General features: G+C 40.8%; 2 protein-coding genes across 2 annotated transcripts in view; both read right to left on the bottom strand.

Annotated features, from left to right (window-relative positions):
• Nucleotides 1–22,500, bottom strand: part of LOC310856716 (uncharacterized protein) — a 31,752-nt gene that overhangs the window by 1,147 nt on the left and 8,105 nt on the right. Inside the window, exons 6-8 of the mRNA XM_083762187.1 lie at nt 19,734–19,846; nt 19,117–19,171; nt 16,119–16,221 (exon numbers count right to left, since the gene is read on the bottom strand). Of these exons, the coding sequence (XP_083618313.1) occupies nt 16,119–16,221; nt 19,117–19,171; nt 19,734–19,846 (271 nt within the window). The remainder of the gene's footprint in view (nt 1–16,118; nt 16,222–19,116; nt 19,172–19,733; nt 19,847–22,500) is intronic.
• The window catches only part of LOC310856211 (C-reactive protein-like), a 3,549-nt gene continuing 3,073 nt past the window's right edge, over nt 22,025–22,500 (bottom strand). The window contains exon 3 of the mRNA XM_083761483.1: nt 22,025–22,348. Coding sequence (XP_083617609.1) covers nt 22,130–22,348 — 219 coding nt within the window. The 3' untranslated portion in view covers nt 22,025–22,129. The remainder of the gene's footprint in view (nt 22,349–22,500) is intronic.

Here is a 22,500-nt window from a genome sequence, read left to right as displayed (position 1 = left end):
GCGTGCGTGTGTGTGTGTTGTGTGTTCATGTCCATCTGTCTGTGTACAGCTAATCCCCCTCATCGCTAGGCTGATTGGTGTCAAACTTTGCATGCTTTGCAGTAGGCAAAGGACGGACCTCCATTCAATTATTGTTATTTTTCAGCTACTGTGAGGCCACTTTACATTTTGGCCTATAACCCATGAACATATAGGCCGTTAAATCAAATACATTCCATGGATTACTTGCATCATGATGCAACACTCAGATTTTCTAAATTCCATTCTGATATTCCATTCCATTCTATGATTGCCTTCTAAACTTTGCAGGAGGAGCCCATTTAAAAAAGGGGTTGAGAAAAGTCATCAAAACAGCACCAGTTCTACCACCTTGATAGGCCTCAATGCAGAGCCAAAGGCCATTGCACATACACCGATGTACTGTACACCGATGTACTGTACACGTGATGTACTGTACATGTGATGTACTGTACACGTGATGTACTGTAGACGTGATGTACTGCATTTACAAATCTATAACTTACTGTAGACACAACGACCAATCACTTTCACTTGTCCCTATAGTGGATATTGTTTACAAGCACAAAAAGCTGTTCCAGCTGCCCCCACAAACAAAACACACACACACACACACACACACACACACACACACAGGGTTGGGAAGTAACGGATTACATGTAATCCGTTACTGTAATCAGAGTAAAAAAACGTCTTAGAGTACATTTTAAAATGTGTAATCTGGATTACAGTAACGGGGGTGTTGTAACGGGGGTTACATGAGGATTACATTCTCCCCTCATTAATTTGACAAACAAGTTATAAATTATTATAACACCAAACGGAATGGATTGGAGTTGAGCGCAGCGCGCACCTCTCTGACTCTGTGTAAAATCCTCACAGTGGAGGCTGCTGCTGCGTCAGGGCGGTGTTGCCAATTTGCGAGACAAATAAGCAACCAGGTCTATGAAAACAAGCCCAAAAGAAGCGACTATAAAAGGCCACACGAGCACTTCAAAGCTATATATATATCGTCCATTAAACAATGTGCATATTTATATATGTTGGCTATTTGAAAATAGACGATCTTCAAGCTCACAACCGTTCTACCATTATTTACAAGCAACTTCAGAAAAATAAGCCCAATGTGGCTTATAATAATCAGACCAGGCAACACTGCAGAGATACTAGATAGGAGAGCATATATCGTCACCTTATTAAACAAATTGCCTAAGTCATTTTTTCAAGGTTTTCAGGAAACACAAAAAACTGTGCCAAATGTAGAATATATTATATTTCTTAATTATTTAAATTCCAAAAAATATGAAAAAATATGACTATTGACATACAAATAATGGTGTATGTCAATACACCAGAACCTCCATCTGCTCACTGAGCTTAAAGACCCAGAACCTCCATCTGCTCACTGAGCTTAAAGACCCAGAACCTCCATCTGCTCACTGAGTTTAAAGACCCAGAACCTCCAACTATAATAACTCTCCACAATCCTAATCCGTGGAGACCAGTGATCTGCAGCCTGGGCGTCCACAATATCCACTTAGAAGCTTGTTCACCTCTGATCAAAGTTAGTAGCCCTAGCATGGAACTAGGTGTGACGGTGCATTTATTTAAATCCTGGCATGCTCTTTTTATCGTTATCTAATCACCCATCATGTACGTACATGCACATGATGGTTTTGACTCTTATCTTTCTGTTTCCATTGTCCATTCTCATGCATGACATCACAACTATGCAAGGTCTAAGACTGTCTCTAGGATGTCTCATCAAGATGTCACAAACTATCGAAGCTACCGTACCAAACCAAATAGTTTGGGTTTGATAAGGTAGAACTGGTAGAACTTGATCTCCTCCTGACCTCAAGTAACCCTGTCCTCTGAAAAGCAAGCAACCTCTAATAACCGTATGACACGCACCCACTCACCTCTGCACCTAAATGGCCCTTTTCTCATGTTATGTAACGTGTGATGGAAGCACTAACTGTACTGATAAGACCCAATTATTGAAACCACAAATATGGAATCTTTAAAGGAGCATTCAGTGATTTGGGTGATTGGGAAAACCCCCCGGTCCGCCCCGGTAACAAGATGTGCACATGCACGCACTACAGTGGGGGGACACGCGACAGGCCAACATAGCAAAAAAATGACATAGGCCAAAATAAGGTGACGATATGATATATTGGATTGGGGATAAATAATGGGTTGCGCAGTCTTCTCTTTTAGGTCAAATACAATGAGGCTTTTTATTTATAGAGTAGCCTACGGGGTATAAATATAATTGTATAGGGCTGAGTTCTTTGTAGACTATATAAATGAGTCTTTACAATGTTTTAAACTCATGCCATGTCTATCTAAATGAGTGTCAGCCAGGAATGTCAAAAAGAGTTTTTATTTGCCACTTTGACCACACATGGATGGAGTTGTTGGTTGTCAAAGTTGTTGGTTGTCAAAGTTGTTGGTTGTTGTCAATCAAACAATCAAAATGGTTCTGTAGGTCAAGATGCATTTTTCTTATGATCTGTTATAAGTTGACACAATGACTCTACAGTAATGTAACTGTTCAGAGAGGTCAAATTCTTAATTAAATGACCTTAACCATATTTCAGTTGTCCTTATCTTAATTTCATAGGCTCAACATTCTTGTCTATCAATGGTAAAACTTGTATTATCTAATTAAATTGAGTTTTACTTAAAAGTAATCCAAAAGTAACTGAAAGTAACTTGTAGTTACTTTTTAAATGGAGTAATCGGGATTACGTTACTGACTACATGTTTTAGCAAGTAACTTGTAACTGTAGGGGATTCCTTTTTAAAAGTAACCCTCCCAACCCTGCCGGTATATATATATATATATATATATATATATATATATATATATTATATATATATAGTTTGTGACTTGCTTCTCCTTGATGATACGATGGGCTTTGGCTATAGGAGTTGCTTGTTGGACAAGCACTCTTTGATTTAGAGTTGCGTGAAGCCTTCCTTTATCCTCTCCATTGGATATTAGTAGCCTGGGAGGCATACCATTTTCGGATTATTATTTAATATCGTCTCCGGAGGACAAATTTGTCTTGGACACAAAGACCTGCACTGCAGCATACATAAATACAATACATTACAATGCACATCATGCTGGAACAACCAAACCTCACTCATCGCCTCTATTAGCTACTTATTTCCTCTGGGTGGAGACTGACGGATCTGCAGGTTCATTTTTCCTTGTTCGTCATGGTTCCTTCCATTAGAGTTGAGTGAAGACTTATCCTTTCCATTGTAAATGTGTTACTCATTGTGTAATAGGATTCACGTTGAACTTAAAAAGATGCCCTGAACACTAGCAGTATAGGCATTTAGAAGTGACTCATGACATGAGTTTCCTTTAGACACTTTACGATGAGCGTTACAGAAGTAGCCTGGTACACTAGAAGTCTTATTCATGGAAAAATTACGCAGTCAAATCTCATACCAAACAAGAAAATCTCCCTCTCCCTCTCTCTCTCTCTCTCTCTCTCTCTCTCTCTCTCTCTCAATTTCAATTTCAAAATTATTATTGGCATGATAAAATCTGTTCTACATTGCCAAAGCACACATATAACAAAACAAATCGCAGCATTGCGGACAGAGATACAACAAGTGAACAACACACATCCCATTAAATGAACAAACAGAGACAATGACAAGTTCATTGATAACAGCAACTTAGTGACCCTGTTCAGCCAGATTTACCTACTGGCTCTTCTGACCACTGGCTGACCCTCCGTTGATGACAACTCCACACCCCTCTCTCTCTCTCTCTCTCTCTCTCTCTCTCTCTCTCTCTCTCCATAGGCGGAGCTTGAACTAGACGCCAGGGGGTGCGACAGCTTGGCGAGCGACCAGCGATACAATGCCCTAACCCCTAAAAACATTGTTATTTAGGTAGTACAGCAGCACACTACTACCTGCTGTACTAATGAAACCCCGTAGTGCTGTGTGTGTGTGTGTGTGTGTGTGTGTGTGTGTGTGTGTGTGTGTGTGTGTGTGTGTGTGTGTGTGTGTGTGTGTGTGTGCACAGGGTTTCTTTTTTTTTTGCTGCACGCCTGAAACGTGACCCGACATTACGGAGGCACCGTCATAACTCTGAGCAACAATTGGGATGTTTTTTAAACCACCCATCTCCAGTCCTGTGTTTATAGCGTCCACTATAGCAGCTGCACCACGAGATGCTGAGCAATCAATAAAACACAGAAAACGCTCCTTGATTTCAAGCTGCTCAACGTATCTTAAACAAATTGACAATTGTTCCGTTTTAGAGGACCTGGCCTTGTCTGCCATAATACTGAAGAAACCAGTATCCTGTAATGGGGACCGTACCCAAGTTCCCTCAGGCCTATGTTCCCTCAGCCCTATGTTCCCTCAGGCCTATGTTCCCTCAGCCCTATATGCCCTGCATGGGGTCTAGTCTATCTACTTTGTTATAGCAAATGCTCCACAACAACACAGTGAAACAGTGAAACATTCCTTTTAAATCCTGACATGCATGAGTAGAGTACACACCTTAATGAACTGACACCAACTATTTAAGCTACGTTGACAAATAAAACTAGTTTAGCCTGTAGAACTTCTGATGCCCCCGGGTGCAGATAGCTGCTGTACTATCATGGTTATTGGTGGTGAAGGCAATACTAATAATGTTAGTCTGGATATATCAAATCCTGTGTTGAGGATCACACAAGAATAGCATGCACTTTATGAACAAAATAACACCCAAACCAGACAATTAATTAAAAAGGTTTCATAATTACAGTCTGCTTGAGGTGTAATGCCGCTTTAAACAAAATAGCAGACAGTGGCACTGGTACATATGTGAACTCATCTCCTCCTCCTACAGTGCGTCTCAACCACATTACCACATACCAATCGTTGCATAGAAGCAGCATGGTTTTATTATGCGTACACACCCATGGTACTGTGCCAAGATAACTCACAAATCAAGATAAACGCACGCACACGCAGTCAAGTTGTCTACCGATGTTAACCATCTCAAACCCTCACCCTAACCAACCTTAATCCGGTCGTCTTAACGCACCCCACACCAACCTTATGTCTAACCAAAGGATGCCTCCCGAGCCACTTCCAATGTGATTGAACTATAGGCTCTGGGGCTGACATATTAGCCCCAATGTTGAGTAAATCAACAAAGGTGTTGCAGCACCAGGAGTGTGTGAGCCAACTTAATGTCATTCTGGAAGTGTCGGCAGGCAAAACAAAACACTGCATCCTTTAAAACGGAATATTCCATCCACGCATGCAGCTTCTCGTAATAGAAGGAGGAAAATTAACGTTTGTTTTTTCCTATTAACATGTGGGGAATTGCTGTAAGACAGCCGTGTTTTTCCCCAAGATCACCATCCACCACCTCCACTGATGGAGGTGGTGGAGGTGGGGGGCCAAACTGCCCGGACACGGTGGTTGTGACTGCTCTGCTGGGGCAGGCGGGGCGATAAAATAATGTGACATGATGACTACTATAAAATGAATGTATTGTAAAACAAAACATAATATAATTCAGATTTGTTTCTCACAATTATTATAATTTTATTAAATAAAAATAATCTTGATTTTTTTTCCTTTTTTTTTTTACTTAAAAAAAAAAGAAAACAGCAATTTCACCCCCGGCCGCCAGGGGGTGCAATGCAACCCCTGAACCCCCCCAAGCTCCGCCCATGTCTCTCTCTCTCTCTCTCTCTGTGTGTGTGTGTGTGTGTGTGTGTGTGTGTGTGTGTGTGTGTGTGTGTGTGTGTGTGTGTGTGTGTGTGTGTGTGTGCTCGTGGGTGCGTGCGTCTTTACTTTGAGAGCTAAACTTAATCTCTTCATCTGCTTTCCATTCTATAGGCAAGCATTCTACTGTGAAGCCAAACATGTTTCACTTTCTGGCCTTGACAGCCGATATCTAAACAGACAAATAATTAGAAAGAAGAAAAAAACGGCAGGTTACAACACTTTTTTTGTTGTTTTTCTCCTCTGTAATTATTTGTTTGGTCACAACTCGAGTTGGATTTGTCCGCGGCGTAACCATCTTTAAATAAATACCTTTTGAAATGTCTATGGAAAAAATGCATTGGGAATCATTTCCTTGGCCTGGCGTCGTCATGAAAGGGGGTGGGACTGCGACGCTCTATAACATACCCTCTATGAAGATTTCAACATACCCTCTATGAAGACTTCAACATACCACCCTCTACTATAACATACCCTCTATAAAGATTTCAACACAACACAACACAACACAACACAACATCCTCAGATCAGTCAGGTAGATTTTGTGGGCCTACAATGTTCGAAATTCAGTATATCTGAGGTGAGTCTGGATGATCCCTCCAGGTCACGTAGGTTATTGTGATCCAACAATGTGAGTGAATGCATGTCGCCCCTCTCCATTCCCAACAGAGCCACAACTCTTCTAGGGCAGTTCCTTCAGGCCATGGGACATATACACATAAATGCTGTCTTACTGTAAATGCATGTGGTCATATAAGGAAAAGATGCTAAAGATACAGTAAGAGACACCACGCCATCAAGAAAGATTATGCTGACTGGTTAAGTTAAAAACGAGAATTGAACTAGAAAAAGTGCACCTCTGAGCACAAGATTCCGCTATAGGGCAGGTAGAATATGGTGGCCTCCTAGGTGGTCCTATAATAGGACAATGTGAAAAGCGTGGCATTTTGTGTTACGCCTTTCACAGCAATTTGATGATGCATTCATGATTTGAGTTATTTTGTTCCAAAAATGTATTTTGCAAACATCGACCTGCTGGTGGCGCTATAACAGGCCAATGTGGAAAATGTGGAATTTCTTTCCTGGCCTAGCGGGAATGTGCATGCGAAATGTCTCATATATTGCACGCTGCATTCATGATTTGAAGTATTTTCTTTTGTTACGGACAAATCCTACAAACTTTGAAGTCAATGTTAAATAATTAGGATGGAATATGAAATATCAGACAGATCAATAATCTCAGTCTGCCTGAAGTTTAATTCTGGCATGTTTCAACTTACTAACTAACTGAAGGCTAACATTGTCACGATCTGTGACGTTTTCTGTTGTGCTTTTGTTTTGTAGTATTTTTGGTCCCTTGGTTTCCTCTGTTGCTTATGTTACCTGTGTTGTCTCACCACCTGTGATTATTAGTTTTCTCCACCTGTGCTTTTGTTTTGTAGTATTTTTGGTCCCTTGGTTTCCTCTGTTGCTTATGTTACCTGTGTTGTCTCACCACCTGTGATTATTAGTTTTCTCCACCTGTGTCTTGTTTGTCTCTCAGCCAATCCCAGTGTTGATTTGTTAGTTGTTCACCTGTGTCTAGTCAGTCTTTGTCTTTATATATGCCCCAGTGTGTTTCAGTCCTTTGCCATGAGTGTACACAATTACCAAGAGACATATGACTGACTGTCTGAGTCAGGGTGTAGATTTGATATATTAGACCATCAGACTTTCAGGTTTCAGCACAGAGATTCCATTGAATTCCAGCCCTCCTAGAGTTCAAGCTGGAGTATTAAAATTAAATTAACTGAAGGCACATACACAAGATCACTTCAAAATGACCAAGAGGCCATGTGAGAGTGTCTGAGTGATGGTGTACAGGTCTAATTATCGGAATCTAAACACATGTTCAAATCCCAGACCTCCTACTAGTTTACTGCTGGATTCAACTTTACTAACTGAAGGCTAACATACACAAGATCACTTTAAATAAATATTACCAAGAGACAGTGGCTCAGAGTGTCTTAGTGATCAGTGGTCTAATGATCAGACTCTCAGTGCAGAGATTCCATGTTAAAGACCCATTGCTCCTGCTTTATTGTCGAAACCAATATTGATAAACTGTAATTTATGAACAGAAACAAATGGGAGTTTGTAATTCATAATTCCTAAGAATAATATGCAGTAGTCTGGTGGTGGTCGTACAGATAACACATTCGTAAGAACTTGAAACACTTCAAGATCGAGTGCAGACATGCAGGTGTCTTTTACATCGCCTGAACAATTAATAACCTGAGCAAAGTTGTGGAAGAGTGATGGATGTACAGTACATGTGTGAAAGAGTGTACTGGCCCTTTTTGTTACTTGATATAAAGACAGGACAGAAAGACTGTGTACAGTTTGAATAGTTTAATAATCACATTGGACATTCAAAACAGACATCCAAAGTTTGGATATTCTGGTGTGGAAGATTATACACTTAATTATAATAATAAAACTTTATTTGTATATAGCACTTCATGACATGAAATGCAGCTCAAGGTGCTTTACATGTGCACCCGGGTCTAATAATTTGGATTCATCTACTTTTGAGATGAATTAGTGGCAGCCTTTTTTATTCTCTTCCAGCACCACCGTTCCTACAGTCTTAAACAACATAGCCCTCCAGTTGAGCACGTTCCCTGGGCTGAAGTTGAGATCGTCGTTGTACCGCTGGATCTCACAGGGCGAGAGGACATAGTTCCACATGTGGACGTCAGTCATCATCCCAACAAAGGACTGAGCAGCATCAAACCCACCACCATGAGAGTCCTGGTCCTGTAAGCATGGAAGAGAATCAATATTGCTCATATAACCATATTAATTTACAATGGAAATGAGCCAATAACTCTGAGTCATTGTGAATATAAAATATGCTCATTCAAAACAATGTTATATTTTGTATCAAGTTATATATAATAATAAACTAATATGTATTTATGTTATTTATTATATCTAATAATAAATAAATACATCATAGGTACTTTTGCAGCTTGTACAACACTACCTGTCCTAGTATGATGCTTGGGGTTCCTTGGATGCCTCCAGATCTGAGTAATTTCCTGGAAGTGGGTCTTCCGTCCACCCACACTTGTCCCAGTCCAGTTGTGTTATCCCAGGTGGCACACAGGTGGTGCCAGGTGTTAAGTGTGCACTGTTGGCAGTCAAAATTCACAGCTTGTGCGTTAGAAACGTCCAGCTCAATCCGAGTTGTCTCCTTGAAGATGAGGAATGCGTTGGCATCGGAGGGAAGAGCCATGGAGAACAGGGCGTGGTTCCTGGTGAGGTCTGTAAAGAACCTGAAGGCAGATGTATAATTATTATTTAGTTCAGTGTAGTCATGTAGTGTTCTTTACTCAGTTGAACATACAGTCTGTCTCTGTGTGTACAGCTAATCTCCAAAACAATGGACTGATTTGTGTCAAACTTTGCATACTTTGCAGTAGGCAAAGGAAGACCTCCACTCAATTACCTCCATTCAATGACCTCGATTTCATCCTAGGAGGATCATTGTCTTCTAAACTTTGCAGGACGAGCCCATTAAAAATAATAATAAAATAAATCATCGAAACAGCGCCCGATCCCCAAAGTTGAATCACAAGGGGCCTTTAAACGGTGCAAAGCCAAAAGCCATTTCACTTGCACCCATATTGAGGTGCCCCAAATTGTCAACTCATATGTCATGAATTCAATATCCAATCATCCCAAATCACAATCACTTGTTCATATAGGGGACACCACAAGCACGGAAAGTTGCATCATCTGTTGCACCCCCCGCCCCCCTGACATATACTGTATGTGCTCAGACAGAGGAATGTACTTTTCCAGTTCCAGATCTGTGGTGCATCCACTGTTTCCAGCATGATGTGTTTCAGTTCCTTGTAGGTGACATCATTTGTATGATATGATAACTTCACACTTACATAAATGTTAACTACTGCTACTAACTAAAGTTACTCCTAGTCCTAGTCCTATAGCTCATCTATGAACTTACCTCAGGCAAACAGTCACAGCTGAGAATGTGTCTTGAGTTGTCCTTAGCCTCACGTGAGCTGTGTCGGTCTGTTGTGGGAAGGTGAACATTTTACCTGTAAGGTCTGTAAGGCCTAAACAGAAAATCACAAATGAAGAAATGATCATAAGGGGGGCACGGTGGAGCAGCGGCAGCACTGTCACCTCATAGCTAGAAGGTCCTGGGTTTGATTCCTGCCAGAGATGCTGTGGGCGCTTGGAACGTGTTCTCTCCTATCTGCATCATATGGGGTTGGTGAAAGGGCCTTTCTGTGTGGAGTTTGCATGTTCTCCCCTTGTCCCCTAGGCCTAGGGTAGGTACCTCACATAAAACATGCAATAATCCTGGTCTCTAACTCTCTATACTACTTCCGCCTGGTCAGCCAGAAACTCCCCACTGCCGGGTGAATGGAAGAGGTCTGCTCACTCCTCATGCATTGAAGGAAGCATGAGCTCCGTTCGGGGCTCTCCCCAGTTTGGCAGAAGGAGAGTAGCACCTAGGATTACAGTTTAGGCATTTAGGCGATTTAATTTTTCACCCGGCCGGTGCCGGCACCGGCCGGGTGAAAAATTAAATTGTGTGATAAAACTCGTAGAAAATCTTCATTGTCAAAAAATGCATTTGAGAAACAACCAAACTGCTCTTAAATGATGCTGTATGTGCTTTTACACTTTTGGCTCAATAGACATTATGCATAATTGTCAAAATGTAGAAATAATACGAAACAACTTATAAAGAGAGCTTGCTATACAATCTGGCACTTATCTGAATGCTTTCTTTACAATTGTATTCAACCAATCTGTATGGTAGAGTAGTCTTACAATGGTTGTCAATGTCAATATAGTTATTTGAGGCAGATGGCACACCAGGTTGGACACTAGAAGTACACCATCGTTATTGTACTTCAGACATCTTTGCAATTACTGTACCCCAACAAACATAAAACAGTATAACTTTGTGGTTTTACTATTTGTCATTTGGAATTCTGCATCTCAACATGTCACGCTATAGACCCTGCAGAATTCAAATTCAAAACTGAAAAGAATTACCGGAATATATACTGTACAGTAAGTGTCCAAAAATATTTTAGAAAATAATAGTAATGTGGCTACATTACTGTGTATCATATATCACCAAATTCGGTAGCATAGCTGAAATAACCTTGCTATTGACTGACATGCTTTTTTTAGAATACTAAACATATTTTTTGTTACACCATCACTAAACATAAATAAAAATAAAAATAATGAAAAACAAATCATCAAAATATATTGAAGTACAGCAATACATGGCATGGTGTATAGAATTGTTCTCCATCACACTATCACTAAACACTGGCTATACAGGCAGGTGTTCGGGTGAATTTCACACCTGAACACCTGCCTGTAGAAAAAAACAGGGATGTGGGCAGGGAAACAAACCTACCTTCTATGATGTCACTGAGCATCATGAAGGTACTGAAAGGCCCACCCACGTCAGACATCAGCAACATTATGATAATTACAGAAATATAATCGTCCGAGTGAAAATCACATAGTGTTCTTCTAGGGTTAAATAATAATACAAAATAATAATAAGCTGATGAATGGGTACTCTCTCCTGATTGGCTGAGATTGGCAATTAACCCAACAGAACATATATATTCTGTTATTTGATGAGAGATGGGTGTTACTGAACAAACTGTATAGCAAAGATTACCAATCACAATAGAGCTTGAACCTTTTAACAAAAACATCACTTACGCTACCTTTAAGAATTAACTCAAATCTATTTGTCCTACTGTAGGTCTAGGTGCCTGCATGTCTTCCTCTCTGTGTGGCTGTGAGTCTGACTAGAATGTTACACTGCAACCAAAATCATGTCTTATAATTAAGTGTTACATACCTTGTGGAGTCACATCACAAACCGCCAACATCACAAACAGCATGCAGAACTTCATCTGGCATTAAACAACACAAACAGATACGGTACGGTACTATTACTGGTACACATGTATTAAATGAACTACTGCTCGTTGTGGACATTTGCAGACCACAAATTACTTTGTTGTGTCTAATATGTATATATATGTATTAATTACCACTCATAAAATCACACTATTTTGCATTGCTTACCTTGTTGTGCTGATCTGTGTGAGTGTCAGGTTGAGATCGTGGACTCATGTATGGGAGCATTTTAACCTCTACTTATTTCCTCTGGGTGGAGACAGTGGCTCTTGTTCTTTGTTCCTCTGACCTTTAGAGTTGCATGATGACTTATACTTTCCATTGCATATTAGTTACTCTTTGTGAAATAGGATTCATGTCGAACTTTTAAATACGTATTATGTAGCAATTCCCCGTACAGCAGGCATTTAGAAGTGACTCATGACATTAATTGCCTTTATTACTTGTTGGGGGTGGTTAAATTCAGAGCAGTGACTTGCTCAATCCCTACAGACTGCAGGCTCCATTGATATTTTTCAGACAAGCCAGGCTGAGTATTTCAGAAGGCCTGAATGATGAAGCATTTAACATAGCTATCACTAAGGGATCCGCAAGCATTAGTCCGACATGCGCGAACCACTCGAACATGCGCTGCTCCCGTGCTTGCGATAATAGTTAGGTTAGGGTTTGAGGTAGGTTGTCGTCTGTCGGACCGTGAAAGTATACAGATAGAAAATGAAGTATGCCTGGTTTGCCTGGTAGGTGGTGATGGGTCATGGGTGGTGATCCACCTGATCTGAAGCCGCACCACAGCTGTTGTTGCATGATAAAGGGGGAGGGGTTAGACGAGGGGATGGTATTGTGATCACTATATCACTGTCATTTCCATTGGGCCTTTTGACCTGGGCCTCGATTGGGCCTTTTGACCTGGGCCTCGATTGGGCCTTTTGACCTGGGCCTCGATTGGGCCTTTTGAACAAAAAGCACACCATCATAGTGTGATGTCACTATATTACTGTTTATTTCATTGGCCCGTTTGACTGTCAAGGGTTCAGCCTCCAGAAAGAAACCCTAAATACAAAGTTATTACACCATTGCACATAAAAACGACTCCAGGGTGTCTAATGAAGTACTGTCACCTCATAGACACATGAAAAACTGGAAAAATACAAAAATGGTGGCACTCCATCTTTAAACAAGCATCGAAAGACAAACATTAAAGCTGTATACAGGGAAGACATATTCCAATATTGGTGTAACTTAATGTAATGTACAGTAACATAATGTCAGATTGTGTACATGGATGATCGTATAGGCCTATAACATATAACAACACAACGCAACACAAAGTAGCGTAAATACATGTAGTGCCTCACTTGTCACAAGAGTGATGAATGTACATCATCATGTTAAATTACCCTTTTTGTTACTTGATGTAAAGACAGGGGAATCGTTACATTTTTAATAGTCATTAATCGCATTGGACATTCAAAACAGACATCCACGGTTTGGAAATTCAGATTTTGAGAAGATTATACACTTATATTGCATTTGAGATTCAGAGAATATGAGACCTGCTGTGTCTAATAGTTTGGATTCATCTAGTTTTGAGATTAATTAAACACAGCCTTTTTGATTCTCTTCCAGAACCACCGTTCCTACAGTCTCAAAGTCCAGAGCCCTCCAGTTGAGCACGTTCCCTGGGCTGAAGTTGAGATCGTCGTTGTACCGCTGGATCTCACAGGGCGAGAGGACATAGTTCCACATGTGGACGTCAGACATCATCCCAACAAAGGACTGATCAGCATCAAACCCACCACCATGAGAGTCCTGCTCCTGTAAGCATGGAAGAGAATCAATTAGCTGGAGCAGTAACAATGAGGTTTCATGTGCCCAACATAGACATTGAAACAAACCATAGACATCATACGTGGAAGACCACCTGAAGGTCATATCTTTTGAAATGGGGTCTGCGGCATTTTAGTAACAATGTGGGGGTCCTTGACATGAAAAAGTTTGGGAACCACTGCCATAGGGAACCACTGCTGGTCATCAAATGATTGGCATAGGAATGCAACAAAAACAAAAATATAGCTGCAAGCAGCGATAAGATGGGGCCAAATAAGAAACTGAGCGGTGCTCAACAACACATCTACCATACTGTACAGTCTCATGCATGTGACTCTGCATTTATGTATTAGGGGCAGAAGAAGAATTTTCATAAACCTGCAATTTGCGTTGGCTCATAAAACCTTATTTTTTAAGTTCACGTATCGAAATCTTCGTGCATTTTGATCAAAGACACAGTACATCAATTTGAAGCGTTTTGCATATCATTCAAAATGGTGGATGATCTAAAGGTCAGAGGTCAAAAGTCAGAACACAAAAGTTGTTTGGCAGGAGGACACAAACAGTTCATGAGGTATGCCTGTTCAAAGTTTGTATTTTCAATCGAGTGCTATAGCACCACCCTTTGGCCAATTGGTGTGTGCCTCGCACAACATCCTATGCCCCCCTGTAGAGACGGCACGCGTGCGTGCGTACACACACACACACACACACACACACACACACACACACACACACACACACACACACACACACACACACACAGGCGCACATGCAGCACAAATAATGGTGAATGGTGATACCGCACTCTTTATAATGTATGGTGCTCTATATTGGCCTCCTCAATTAGAATAATAATACACAGCCTCTCTTTATTTTCCTTTTCTGTCACTGCAGAACTTCCTTTCCTTTCGTTGTCTATATATCATATATCTATATCTATATCCATATCTGAAGTTTCTTGGGACATTCAACGTCCTGCCTGGACTGTGTTATAGCCTCCATGGGGTGAGTAATCTATAGAAAAGAAGTAATTTTGCACTATCCCTTTGACTTATCACAGCTACCTATCTTAACTAATAAACTATCCATAGATTCATGCTGTACGTAGATGCATGCATGATGCACTCTTCCAGCTGTAAAACACTACCTGTCCTATCACGATCATTGGAGTTCCTTTGATGCTTCCAGACTTGAGTAATTTCCTGGTAGTGGGTCTTCCATCCAACCACAGCTGCCCCAGTCCAGTCTTGGAGTCCCAGGTGGCACACACGTCCTGCCAGGTGTCGAGCTTGTACTGTCGCCAGTCAAAGTTCACGTTTGTCGTGCTCATAACGTCCAGCTCAATCTGAGTCTGCTTCTTAAAGATGAGGAATGCATTAGCATTGGAGGGAGTGGCCATGGAGAACAGGACGTTGCTCCTGAGGAGGTCTGTGAAGGACCTGATGGCAGATGTACGACAACCAAAGAATGTCATGGGTTCTCTGGTTCGTTAGTTGACCATACAGTATAATCATAATATTCATATTAGGGCCGGGACTAATTGCGATTAATTTAGATTAATTAACTACAGAAAAATTAATCGCGATTAACTACAGATAAATTAATCGCACCTTTTTTTTCACCACGGAACGTTTCTCACTGGGCGCTTTTCTATAGTACTGAAAACTGGAAATAATAAAAAGTCACCCCATTTTGTGTTGCCTAGAACTGGAGGTCTGACAAAAAACAGTAACAATATGAAGTAAGTACAGCTTTGTGATGTCACTGAGATGTACTTGTTACTGTTACTAATTTTTTTTCAGACCTCCACTTCTAGGCAACACAGAATGGGGTGACTTTTTATTATTATTTCCACAACAGGTATATTAATGAGTGGTATCCTGTATTTCTCGCTGTTCTCGGGTTGAATATTGATATGCGATTAAAATGCGATTAATCTAGATTAATTAATCGCAAAGCCTCTGATTAATTAGATTTTTTTTTTTTATCGAGTCCCAGCTCTAATTCATATTCATAATCATAATTTGACGGGTTCGAAGTAATTGTCAGTAAAAGCCAAATTAAGGTTTAACCCATTTAGACCTGAGGACACTTCTACAAAAGCCTTCTAAATCCTGACAGTTTTCTGAAAAACCTATGTTTCTGTCAGTCATTCTCAAACATTTTCATGTCAAGGACCCGCAGAAATATATGTAATTGGCCGCCGACCCCCATCTTAAAATATGTTGTTCCAGGGACTCCCCCAGAAACAAAGATTTGAGTTAAAAACGCTCACTCTGAAAGAATATATATTCAACAATTTGTGCCACATTTTTCAAAAATAGCAGACCTACAAGCTCGTAGCACGGCACTCAGTGCCACGCTATATGATCTTGCAGATCTGCTATTTTTCAATAGCTAAAGTATAACATAATGCTATTTTTGTTGAGAAATGAGAAATATATTTTTAGTGAACTGTAAAGTTTTCCAGAAAACTGTCAGGATGTATAAGGCGTCTTTAGCATCGCCTCACGTCTACCCTGTACCTCAGGCAAACAGTCACAGCTTCGAATGTGTCTTGAGTTGTCCTTAGCTTCACACGAGCTGTGTTGGTCTTCTGTGGGAAGGTGAACATTTTACCTGTAAGGTCTAAACGGAAAATGACAGATGAAGAAATGTGATGTCATTGTCTACTAAACTTTTCATCTGAGAAGAACAAACAACTGGACTGCTCTTAAAGGATATAATCTGTGTCGTTACACTTTTGGCTCAACATACATGATACATGATTGTCAAAATGTAAAAATAATATTAAGCCACACTTTTGAACACCTAGAATAGACCTTACTATACAATCTGGAACTGGTTTCAACACATACAATTTAATTTAACCAATCCATAATATGGTAATATAATACTGACACATCTGCAGTGATTTATTACTTCGTATACACTTCCATTGAGAAATATAAACCCTGTTATTTGTAAAACAGATGGGTTGTCAATGTCAATAGTAATTTGAGGCAGATTGGACACTGGGTGCACCATTGTTACTGTTGTTATTTTAGAAAACAATATTATGTCATTCTTTATTATGAGACCATGAGCCTGATGACAGGCGATGTCGTTAGGCTGGCCTATTCATAGTTGAGTTTTCGGTGAAGAGGTGACCACCGAGGTGTAAACTGGACGATGAATAGGCCTTTAGATTAGACCTTTTGCTCTTCCTGAACCTACCTTTGGATTATACCAGGGAGAAGATGACTTCCTTGAACCTACCCGTGGTCTACACTAGAGGCAAGGTACCCACTACCCATGAATTTTCTTCTTTTTGCTCTACATGATACAACACTTACAGATTACACCAGTGTCACAGTCTCGCAGATTGTACCAGTGTCAGTATTCTATGTGAATTATGCGGCTTATCCATGTCCTAACACCTTGACCTTGACATCCTTAAGTATATATAATGCACAGTACACATCGGCTGCTATGCTCATGCTCATTTCCTTGACATTGCTATCTTGCCCACACAGGTTTAGGACAGCGGAAAGTGCCTCTTCAAACAACCTGCAATGCGAATTCCGTTTGATAGAAGAAGACGCTCCTTAGTTGGAGCTGCCTTGCCGCTTAATGTTGCAGAACATTCACAGCTCAGAGGTCTCGTCTTAACTCTCCACAAATCTCTGTGAGTGTAATTTTACTATAGTCAACAGTGTCAATTCCTTGTGTCCATTGTGTTCATACAGTATAATTGTCTATTCAAATTTGATTTGTTAAGTTATTTGATTTGTGCCGTTCATTGTGTGCGATTCCATTCTCATTCAGTTTCATCCATCCATACAGGATTAAAACCTCTTAAGACCCAATCCCCCGCCGGCGGGGGCAGCGGCTGTCCACCTCATGAACATCTCTCAGTGGGTAAATGGGGCTGGTCAAGGTCTCAGGTTCCAACGCCGATATTTTAGATTTTCCCTCCTTGACCCCCCTGGGGTTTAAGAGGATTACAAATTAAATAATATAAAATTCCCCATAACACATACTGTAGAGTGTAGATGATACTTGTGTCAACCAAAAGTGGGTTTATTGAAAGGCAATTAAAGGCTAGATGGTAAGGAAACGTATGTTTTCTCATGCCAATAAAGCCCTTTGAATTGAATTGAATTGAATTGAATTGATAAGGAAGCAACAGGTGTAATTTCCAATGTTATTTTGCCAGTCTGTTTAATGTATCCAATTTCCCAAACTTTGCTTTTCGCTTGATATACTGTTTCATAGAGAGACAATTCAATCACGATTTATATACATTTGTTTTAAATGGTTCAGATTTGAGTTTTTAGTTATGGCTTATTTAATGCTAAATGAAATGAATGAGTGTTTTTGGCTGTTAACCCATTCTGACCGGGCACCCATTTTGGTGTTGGCATCATGTTATGCTTTAGCTATTGAAAAATAGCAGATCTACAAGCTCATATCGCGCCACCGAGTGGCGCGATACGAGCTTGTAGGTCTGCTATTTTTGAAAAATCGAAGACACTCTTAGAATCTGATCTCAGGTCAGAATGGGTTAATAATGAAACTGTCAGGATGTAATAGACATTTTTAGAATCTGATCTCAGGTCAGGTGGAGAGAAAAAAGAAGAAGAAAAAAAAGGGCACGGGGGAGGGGGAGTGAGACTGTGTTGGTGGTGGAGTGGATGATAGATAGAGGAGCAACTGGACACACAAAACAACCCTCTGTATCAATATGCAGTACATCTATTTCAAAGCAGCGACATATGCTTCTTCCATGGGCAAAATTGCACTGAGCATAATGGATAATGGATTGTGCAGTCTTCTCTTAAAGGCAATGTCATGTGGCACGGTGATTGGTTTTTATTATAGCAACGCCCAAACCACAACTATTATGCATAATGTAACGGCGGTGTTTTAGGGAGTTTAGGCTGTGGCACAAGATAGCAATTTTTATGGGGGGACGCCTCTTACACAATGCCCCTGAATGCCCCACAATGCCCCACAAGGGCCCCTGATGTGAAGCATGAAGATAGGGCCCCTGATGTGAAGCATGAAGATAGGGCCCCTGATGTGAAGCATGAAGATAGGGCCCCTGATGTGAAGCATGAAGATAGGGCCCCTGATGTGAAGCATGAAGATAGGGCCCCTGATGTGAAGCATGAAGATAGGGCCTCTGATGTGAAGCATGAAGATAGGGCCCCTGATGTAAAGCATGAAGATAGGGCCCCTGATGTAAAGCATGAAGATAGGGCCCCTGATGTGAAGCATGAAGATAGGGCCCCTGATGTAAAGCATGAAGATAGGGCCCCTGATGTGAAGCATGTCTGCCTGCATGTCTGCCTGTCTGCCTGCCTGCCTGCCTGCCTGCCTGCCTGCCTGCCTGCCTGCCTGCCTGCCTGCCTGTCTGCCTGTCTGTCTGCCTGTCTGTCTGTCTAAACTGTTACATTGCAATCAAAGTACTGAAATGTCTTATAAGTACACCAAACCAAACTTGCTTAAGTTTTTAAGTGAACAAGCATTTTACTGTACCTTGTGGAGTCGCATTACAAAAAGCCAACATCCCAAGCAGCAGGAAGAACGTCATCTGGCATGAAAGAACACAAACCGATAACATCTTTATTATTGTAGTTTGGACATTATTGTTGCAATTTTCAATTATTCCAACTAATCGCTATTGTTGCTTTTTATATATACTTTATTGAGAATTATTCAGGGTTTTACAATGTATGCATATATTACATAAGTTACATGGTTCAATACAAAAACATATCGAGGCATTTCAATACAAAAGGTTTTGTTTTTGTGCCATGGTGTCAGTTTATTTTTTCTTTTCAGTTCAGTTTGTATTTGTTTAAATACCACCTATCCTGAGATGGCCTCCTCTCGCTATTGTTGCCATTCCCAGACATTTCTTGGTTTTTAGATTTTTTACTTTAGGCTACTTGAATCACGAGCCATGACATACTATTAAATAGGATTAAATGACACCTATAATTGCCTGTGCATGGGACTGTATGAATAGCAGACCTCGCATTACTTTGCTTTGTCCTTCGCCTGATGTGACTGCATGCAGATAGTTAACCAAAACAACTCTACACTAATTATAATAATCCAGTAACATAGAGTACTCTGCTCGTTGACCTTACCTCGTGCTGATCTGTGTGAGTGTCAGATTGTTGTGTGAGATTGTGGATGGTTGTTAAGATTCTTACTTCTTCTTTCCTCTGGGTGGAGACCTGGGTCCTTGTTCCTCTGCACACTAGAGTTTTGGGAAGACTTCCTTCCTCAACTGAGCTTTCTCAGCAACTTGGTGTTTCATCACGTGCGTGTGTGTGTGTGTGTGTGTGTGTGTGTGTGTGTGTGTGTGTGTGTGTGTGTGTGTGTGTGTGTGTGTGTGTGTGTGTGTGTGTGTGTGTGTGTGTGTGTGTGCGTGCGTGCGTGCGTGCGTGTGCTTGCCTATGCGCATCAGTGGGGGCATGATCATGTGATCATTATTCAGACAGTGAAATTACTGCAGATTCCACAAAAACAACAAACAATCCACCTAAAATACCTGTTCCATTTCTTCTGTTTAATTTGATTAATTAACTGTATTAATTCAAAACCAATATATATCAAAGCCTATTTGAACTTATATGGAACTACAGTAAAGTATTTTTGCCAGGTGAAACCTGGGTTTATGATCGCTCATTTTCTGAGAGAGAGCGAGTGCATTTTCTTTTCCGGCAGCTGCATCTGCCACGGAACACCTGCGGCAGTAGGTATAGTGTTTCTCAGCGGCGCACTGCCATTGAAGCGAGCGGCAGTTGAGTGTCATCATCTCCCCAGTTTCCCCGGCAGTGCCGCGGCTGTTACCGGCAGGGGCAGTTGCTGCGTGAAGCAGTTGCCACGAGATGGAGCGGCAGTGGAGTGACATAATCCCCCGGCACATGCCGCCCCTCCCCCCGGCAGCGCCGCGGCTGTTACCGGCAATTTACCAGCAGTTGCGGCAGCTGGAGCCCGGCTGCCAAACGGACCGACAGAGCAACGGAATGGAGCTGTCATAATCCTCCAGCAGCTGCCGGTCCTACCCCCGGCACTGCCGCGTCTCATGCTGTAATTGCCAGATGATGCACTCGCTGCTTCTGGGTTTTCTTTTAGCAACCTTTTAGCGACCTAGTCATGCATGATTGGCTGCCTCCTAAGCCCTGAAACGCCACCGGAAGTCTGAACCCATACTCTGAAACGCTGCAATGCAGAGCGAGTGACAACAACTAATGTTATGAGCTAACTGGAGCTACAGGGAAGTGATTGAACCAACAAAAGAATGTTGGAAATGAACAAAATCAACGGCTGAGAGGTTATTGTGACAGATAAACATACACATTCTTTTTAAAGCACAATGGAGACAGCGGAGACAGTTGTTATTTTATTTTAGATTTTTAGGTAATCTACCGGTACTTTGTTTTAAGAAAATAAGTGAATTTCTGCAGTCAATGTAATCAGTTTGTTAGGAATTAATTCTAATGACTTCAGACTATCTTAAATCGCTCTGGCAAATCTGCGTCTGCTAAATGCCTAAAAATTGTAAATTGTAGGTAGGCCTGTGCCCTGTGTTTTGTTTAACCTGAGCAATAGGTATAGGATTCAGTTGGCCAGTTGGGTTGCTGAAGCTCTTCTTGACCAAAATAATGTTTCTTTATTAAAGCGCTACATCTGTCTCCATACTGACACAGGGTAAGTCATTGACACATTGCTTACAAAAGGAACAGGCATACAGGCACCTAGAATATTATGTAAGAAGAAAATAGCTAACATATATTTTACATCTGCCATTTTTGAGTGAATGAACCGATAATAAATATGCATTTCTATTTAAAGGGGAATACCACTCATTTTCAACATTGAGCTCTCATTAATATACCTTAGATTTGTTGTGTGGAAATAATATAAAGATAATCTTCTAAAAGAAGTTCTAGACCTACAGTTCTAGGCTAACCAGAACAGACCTGTTCTGCTAGAATGCATGCAATATGTCATGGAATGTATTTCCTGTGTAATTAATTAGCCTACTTTAATTAATGTCCATCCATAAATCAGATGGTATGTTGTTTTGTAATCACAATGACAATGTAATGATCATTTTTCCTAAGAAAATTATAGTCTGGTGGTTATAACACCACCACAAAGAACACTTCCTTAATGATTACTGTGTCAAATGTTCAGAAACGCTTCAAGATTTATAGACACCCACAGGTGCCTTTTACAACGTGGCTTTTATCACAAGTTGTTGAAGAGTACACAGTATAGTGGCATATAATGTGAAAGAATTGAATGACCCTTTTTGTTACTTGATGTAAAGAAAGAACAAATAGAGCAAACAGTGTTTGCAGTGCCAGTTTTAATAGTACATTAATTAATCACACTGGACATTTAAAACATACACCTGCCAGCAATTCTGGTTTTGAGAAGATTATACACTCATAGTTGAGATTCAGAGAACATAAGGCCTTCTTTCACCTGCTGTGTGTGACAGTTTGGATTCCATCAATTTTGAGATTCATTAAGCACAGCCTTTTTGATTCTCTTCCAGCACCACCTTTCCCACCGTCTCAAAGTCCAGAGCCCTCCAGTTGAGCACGTTCCCTGGGCTGAAGTTGAGATCGTCGTTGTACCGCTGGATCTCACAGGGCGAGAGGACATAGTTCCACATGTGGACGTCAGTCATCATCCCAACAAAGGACTGAGAAACATCAAACCCACCACCATGAGAGTCCTGCTCCTGTAAGCATGGAAGAGAATCAACATAGACTTTAAAACAAACCATATGTAGACCTCATAAGTGACCCGCTGTACTATTTTCCATTGGATGTTATGTTGTTTTATTTGTAAAGAAGACCACCTGAATGCTGAAGGAAGGTCAAACTTTGTGTT

This window comes from Protomyctophum parallelum, assembly GCF_964188405.1.
Source record: "Protomyctophum parallelum genome assembly, chromosome: 3".
In the NCBI taxonomy this organism is placed as follows: Eukaryota; Metazoa; Chordata; class Actinopteri; order Myctophiformes; family Myctophidae; genus Protomyctophum; species Protomyctophum parallelum.
The sequence above is the reverse complement of the archived record's forward strand: the minus strand, read 5'-3'. Positions and strand labels throughout refer to the sequence as shown.